Source organism: Gracilinanus agilis, chromosome 1 (genome assembly GCF_016433145.1).
Source record: "Gracilinanus agilis isolate LMUSP501 chromosome 1, AgileGrace, whole genome shotgun sequence".
Classification (NCBI taxonomy): domain Eukaryota; kingdom Metazoa; phylum Chordata; class Mammalia; order Didelphimorphia; family Didelphidae; genus Gracilinanus; species Gracilinanus agilis.
In genome coordinates this window covers 783,230,021-783,236,943 of record NC_058130.1, presented here as the reverse complement: position 1 = coordinate 783,236,943, position 6,923 = coordinate 783,230,021, and the positions used below count along the sequence as shown (strand labels likewise).

At 51.9% G+C, this 6,923-nt stretch overlaps 1 protein-coding gene across 1 annotated transcript in view; it reads right to left on the bottom strand.

The window, feature by feature from the left end:
* Nucleotides 1-6,666, bottom strand: part of LRRC74B (leucine rich repeat containing 74B) — a 12,192-nt gene extending 5,526 nt beyond the window's left edge. The window contains exons 1-4 of the mRNA XM_044658909.1: nucleotides 6,409-6,666; nucleotides 5,655-5,817; nucleotides 1,943-2,085; nucleotides 1,256-1,388 (exon numbers count right to left, since the gene is read on the bottom strand). Coding sequence (XP_044514844.1) covers nucleotides 1,256-1,388; nucleotides 1,943-2,085; nucleotides 5,655-5,817; nucleotides 6,409-6,666 — 697 coding nt within the window. The remainder of the gene's footprint in view (nucleotides 1-1,255; nucleotides 1,389-1,942; nucleotides 2,086-5,654; nucleotides 5,818-6,408) is intronic.
* Nucleotides 6,667-6,923: the final 257 nt, after the last annotated feature.

Here is a 6,923-nt window from a genome sequence, read left to right as displayed (position 1 = left end):
GAAGGAAGGAAGATAGATAGATAGATAGATAGATAGATAGATAGATAGATAGATAGATAGATAATTTAACAGTTTTGCATTTCAGATTCTTCCTCTGTAAGGAGGGTTTAGTTTTCTCCCACCTCATCAAATCTCAGATGTCAAGGTTAATGTTTGGCACTTGGCCATCCCTTTACAAAGTGTGAATGCCTTCTCCAAGTGATTTGAAATGGGCAACCCCAATGGCTGAAGGAAGGCCATGTTTTCAGATGATCCTTAAAGGATAGTTTGAGTAGAGATATGCATTACCTACACAAATACATACAAAGAGTAGCTAAGACCAGAAGCAGCTTCAAGGCATGGGACCTATGGAGTAAAGAGAGCTGGCCATGGCTGTAAGAGAGCTGATCCTGCCTACTGGGAGTCAAGATTTTAGCAGCAGAATTTCTGGAAGAAAAGAAGAGAGCTGGCACTGGCTACTGAGAGTCAAGATTTTAGTAGCAGAATCTTTGGAAGAAAAGAAGAGAGCTCGTCATGGCTGCCAGAGAGCTAACCTGGCAGGTGAGACTCAAGCCTGGAGAGGCCTGGACCCTGGGAGTCTACCTGAGCAGCCTTGTAGAGATGTTGGGTCTCAGGGGAAGGGAGCAGAGCTCAGGGAGGACTCTCTGAGGACAGAAAGGGCTTGTGAGTGGCCTTGGCCACATGTCTTTGCTATGTATGTGTCCCTAACATTGTACTCTAATTTTGTGCTCCCTCTTCCCATGGACAGTGTGAGCCCCGTAGGGGCTTGGCAGGACTCCCAGCCCTTCAGTGGGAGGCAGGCGCCCCCCCCCCCCCCAGGAGGCCTGTGGAATGCTGAGCCAGCAGAAAGCAGTGTTATACAGTAGAGAGAGCCTTGGTTCTGGAGTGAGAGGACCCAGGTTCAAATCTCACCTCTAATGATTACTGCTGTGACCTTGGGTAGGTCCCTTGACCTCCCTGGGCCTCAGTTTTCTTATCTGTAAAAGGAACTCAGTGACCTCTGAGGTCCCTTTTACAGCCAGATCTCTGGGCCTCTGAGGGTCAACAGAAACTGAGGCAGAGCATGGGGAATTCAGGCTTGAGTGACATCTGGAGACAGCTACTCAGCCAAGGGAGAGAGAGTTGGGTGTAAGGCCTGGCTCTGACACACGCTGGTAGTATCACCTTGAGGAAGCCTCAGCTTTCCCATCTGTAAAATGGCCATAATAATCTGGGCCGGAATGTTTAACAGACCCAGGTGGGCTCAAGCACCCACCTGTGATGAAGCAGTTTTCCTTCAGCATCCCAGCGATCGCCACTGCCCCGTCGTCATTCAGCCAGTTGTCACTCAGATTCAGTTTCAGGATGGAGGTGTTGGATATCAAGGCTGAGGCCAGGGCCCGGGCCCCCTGCAACGCAACACAGGCCTGCCAGTCGTGATGGCACTGGGGGCAGAGGGACTGAGGGCGGGAGACCTGAATTCAAGTTCTGATGTAGGCACTTTGCTGCCTGTGGGATCTCAGAAAGGTCACTACTTGAACCCCTGCTTGGGGAGACCCAGAGTTGCTGCTTGTTAGGGATCAGATGGCCCTGATTCCTCTTTTTTGCAGACAGGGAAACTGAGGCTAAGAGAGGGAAATGGGAAACCTTCTAAACCATCTTCTCAGAGAAAGAAGGGGAGGCCCAGAGATGGGGAGGGATTTGCCTAAGCTCACATAGCCAGCAAATAGCCAAGCTGGGACCAGAACACAGGGCATGCCTGCTTCATCCCGAGCTGGGGTCCTACAGTGAGTTAATGGGAGAGCCAGGCAAGGCTGGAGCTGATGTCTCCTGAGCCCAAGGCCAGGGTTCTATCCATCGTGCCACAGTTTCCCCAAGGTGCTGGCGGCCAGAGCCAGGCACTGGGCCAAGTGTACTTGCCCTCTGGGAGCTTACACTCAGCAGGAGGACAGCATGTTTCTACCTGAGACCCAAGGCCGCGGTGCGTCAGCGTGAGCTCAGAATCGTGCATGTGGTGGAGGAAGTAGGAGATGGGCACCACTCCGTAGGCCTCACAGGCTGACAGGTACTGCGACCTGCCTGTGAGGTCATATGGCCCACCGGGCTCTGTAGGAGAAAGAGATAGGAGGCGTCAGAGTGAACAAAGCACCCCTTCTCATCATTGGTGTGACATCCAAGCCCCCCCAAAACCTCCCCGATTTCTAACTTAGCCTCCATGCAAGCCCAGGAACATTTATTAAGCACCTGCTGTGTGCAAGGACCTGGGCCTGGCTGCACAGCCCCTGCCCCTACTTTAAGAAGCCATGGAAGGGCTTTGAGTTGGGGAGTGACTGGGGGCAGGGCTGTGCCTTGGAGAAAAGGAGATAGCTACTAGAAGAGTCTAGACAAGAAGTGACAAGGAGGGGCAGCTGGGTGGCAACAGGCCTAAAGACAGGAGGTGCTGGGTTCAAATATTGCCTCAGACACGTCTTAGCTCTGTGACCCTGGGCAAGTCATTTAACCCTGATTGCCTAGCCCTTACCTCTCTTCTGCCTTAGAACCAATACTTAGTATTAATTCTAAGATGGAAGGTAAAGGTTTTAAAAAAAAAGTGATGAGGGCTGAGTGATGAAGAGAAACTCTAGGGTACAGGGCTTCCCTTCAGCAGCCAGAGACTCCAGCCCAACAGCCCTGTGGGAGAGAAAGCTCCAGGATCTGTGTTTGACAGCTGACCAGGATGGGTCTGGATTTTTCCACCTTTTCCCACCTTTAGGCCTTTGCCCCCTTTATTCTGCTCTGCATGCCCTCTCTTTCCCTCTGCCTTCTGAAGTCCTCCCCAGGTTTTAAAGCCCCACTCTACTGCCTCCCCCCACAGGAAGGCCTCCTTGAGCCCCAATCTTTGCTCTGGACAATCTTCTGGTCAGAAATGAGCATTTCTTCTTCTCACATGACTTGGTACTATCTCTTCAGATTGGACTTCTGACTCTCTGGACATTCTCCACATTATCCCTTCAGGGATAGGGAAATAGGAAAACACTTTGCCCTCAGGGAGCTTTCTACAGTCTGATAGGGAAGATAGCATGAAAATAACAAGGTACCTACAGGGAAGATGTCTGGCAACCATAGAGGGGAGGCTGTTGTAGCCTGGGAGGGCCTGGAAAGGCCTCGTCTAAAAGGTGGGGTTTGAGCTGAGTTCTGTAGGAAGCTGGGAGGCAGAGGTGAGGGGGGATGGCATTCCAGGGGTGGGGCACAGAGTTCAAAGGTGCAGAGCCTATTTGCAGCTATTTGTTTGAGGGGCACCAAGGAGGTCAGTGCTGCTGGATGGCAGAAGATGCAGAAGGGAGCAAGAAGCCTAGAAAGGTAGGAGGGGGCTAAGCCATGGAGACCTTTAAGAGTCAAATAGTGTGATCCTAGAGGCAAAAGGGAGACACTGGGGTTTACTGAGTAGTGGGTGACATAGTCATACCTGAGTTTCAGGAAAATCCTGAGTGGGGAGAGAAAAGACTGAGCAGGCAGATGCCCAGCAGCTACTGCAATAGTGTGTGTGGGAATGAGTGCTTGCAGCAGAGCCTGGACAGGGTCAGAGGAGAGGAAAGGGAGTTTTGGGGAGATCCTTCAGAGGTAAAATTGATGAGAGATGCTGTGGAGATGAAATGGACAAGAGATGCTGCAGAGGTGAAATGGACAAGAGATGCTGCAGAGGTGAAATGGACAAGAGATGCTCCGGAGGTGAAATGGACAGGCCTTGGCACCATCTTGGATATGGAGCATGAGAGAGAGGGAGAAGTCCAGGATAATTCTTAGGTTATGAGACTGGGGGATTAAGAAAATGGTGGAGCCCTTGACCATATTGACAATGATAGAGAAGTTAGGAAGAGGAGAGGATTTGGGGGAAAAGATTGAGTTCAGTTTTGGACAGGTTGAGTTTTCCATGCTTATTGGAATATCCACTTCAAAATGTCCAATAGGCAAAACTGAGAACAGCAAGAAGCAGCAAGATCCTCACCAAATCTCCTCTAAAAAGCATCTAGAAAATACATCATATCAAACCTGATGGAGAAATATAAGAAAAAAAATTATGGTTTGTCATTTGTCTAGTCCTGATTGACACAAAGACAGAGAGGTCTGTGGTCACTCGGGATAGGGTCTGATATTTGCATCCTCCGGAACCCTAACATTTTTGGAGATCAGAGAGAGTGTGATTAGACAAGGCCTGAGAGTGGTTCTGTTCTATCTTGATCTTAAGAAAAGAATGGAAAGGGGCATCTAAGAGGCTCAGGGAATAGTGGGCTAGGCCTGAGGTGGGAGGTCCTGGGTTCAAATCTAGCCACAGACACTTTCTAGCTGTGTGACTCTGTGCAAATCACTTAACCTCCAACTGCCTAGTCCTTACCACTCATCTGCCTTGGAACTGATATTTAGTATCAATGCTAAAAGAGAGGGTAAGGGTTTTTTAAAAAGAAAGAAAGAAAAGAATAGAAAAGGAGGGGAAGAGTAATATATTGAAGTGGGAGGGGGGAAAGGAAGAGCAAGGAAAATTATCTCACAAAAGTGGGTGCTCATGTAGAAGCCTATACAAGCATAGAAGAAGAAGGGATGGTTGACATTTCAATCTCCCTCTCATCTGAATAAGTCAAAGAAGGGGAGAAAACACACACACACACACACACACACACACACACACACACACACACACACACTCAGAAATACATTTCCTGTAACAGGGAAAAATCAGGGAAAGGAGAGAAGGAAAACTGAGGGAGACAAGATTAAGGGAGATACTGTTTATAAGCAAAATTCTAGGGCCATGCCAAAAGGTTTCTAGCTCTCTTCAAGATAGCAAAGAAGGAGAATCTGAGGGGATGATCAAAGTGTGGCCTGTGATTGTGCCGTAAGAAAGGAGGAAGGGGATGGTTTCTGAGAACTCTGGGAAGAGAGAAGAACCAGGAGAACACTGTGCCTAGGAACAGCCATATTGTGAAGTCAAACACCTTGGGAAGAATGAGGAAGTCTGATCTGCATAAGGACCAACTACGATTCCAGAGGATTCATGAAGAAACCGGCTCCCAATAGAGAGGGAGAAGGCTGATCTCTTTTACATCTATTATGTATAATATGTTTTATGTACATGCGATATGTATTGAGTCTATAGCAGAGGTAATGTTCTATCTGTGTTAGCTATTTTGTCCGTGGAGTAGATATTCTATATATTCCTCATGGATGTGGCCGACACAGAATCTGTTTTGCCCCATGTAACGCGGCTGTTGTCTTGCTTTGGTTCTATTTGCTGGGGGGGGGGGGGGAGGGAGATGATTTTTGCTGACTGGAAACAATAAGATTTCATTCTTACAAACGTCCAATAGGAAGTTGGTGGCTGGAGCTTAGGAGAAAGACTAGGCTGGATAGAGACATTTGGGAATCATTTTCCTAGAGATGATCATTAACCCCACAGGAGCTGATGAGATCACTGAGGGAGACAGAAGAGGGTCTTGGGATAGCTGTGGGGTCAGAGGAGTCTCAGAGCTCAGTTTAAATCCCAGATATGCCCCTCCTGGGACCTCAGTTTCCCCATGGGTACAATGGAAGGATGGGCCATTCCATCCCCAAGCTTCTCCAGGCCCAGCATTCCCAGCGGGCTCTTCCGTTGGTCAGTGTGGGGGTCCTTGGGAGCTGGCCTGGCCGTCTGCCTCGGTTACCTTCCCTTTCTAGGTCAGAGTCGGATCCTCCTTCACTCTCTGTGTCATACGCCCCCTCGGATGGACCGTCCATCACACTGATGTCATCATCATCCTCTTCCTTCAGCAGGGAGTACCTCAGGGGGAAGGCAGAGCTGGTGCCCCGAGTCTTGGGCAAAGCGCCCTGGAAAAGCAATAGCACAGGGTCCAGGACTGAGGACATCCTCTGGCCATCTGGTCAAGGAAGCCTGGAGAGGCTGCTGGGGAGCCAGGCGGGGCAGGCTCGAGGGCCTCTGGTTCTCGGCAGGGGGGCGGGGGGGGGCACCCTCTGCACTCTTTGGGGTTTCGTGGTCCCATCAGTAAATGAAGAAGCTTTGATTTAGACCAGGGTAGAGCCCTAGTCATTAGAGTCCAACCTCCAATCCTCTCATTTACAGATGAGGAAACTGAGGCCAGAAGTTCTCGGGGCTCAGCTTTGCCCCTTAGGAGCTCATGCTTTCTGGGCCTCAGTTCCCCCTTCTGTCAAATGAAGCCATTAAAGTTCTCTGAGCCTCCCCTCCTCCCCCAGGCCTCTGTCCCCCAGCTCTGCTGGTCCTGGGCCCCCTTTAGTGGGTGCCTCCGTGGCTCTGGAGGCGGGGGCCTTGGCTTCTGATCTTGGCTCGCCCCCTCCCACCATGGCTTTAGACCAGTCTCTGGGCCTCAGTTTCCCCCTCTGTCAAAGGCCCCTCCCATTTGCCCGGGGCAGTCAGTGGCCCAGCTGTCCACCCCGCTTGACCTGAAGCACTATCCCCAGGCCGCTCCTCTCCCAGTTCCGAATCCTCAGCGGCTCCTTCTGTCTCTCTTTCTCGGCCTCTTTCTTCTCCGGGAGCGCCAGGAGGAAGGGCCGCCGGGAGGTGGGGGCCAGGCCCCACGGCCCCGGGCGCTGGCTCATCCTGGAGCCCGAGGGGTCCCCCCACGGCCCCGGCTTCCTCTCGGCTACGTTGCCCAGAGGGCGGACCCCGTGGCCCAGGCCGCGGCTGTGGCCACTCATCATCCTGGACAGCTGGGCGGGAGGTCGGAGCCGGGGCTGCATGGGCGCTGGGGCCGGGGCGGCGGCCTGAGAGGACCAACCCGGGCGGCCACCCAGCTGACGGGCGTTTCCGGCAGCCAATAGAAGCCCACGCGTCCTCTGTTGTCATGGGAACCACCAACAGCCGGCTCTGTGGGCCAGGGATCCGGAGAGGAGCCGGAGGGATGTTCCGCCAGCCAGCCTGCCCGCCCCGTCAGGATCCCGGGGAGCTCACTACCTGC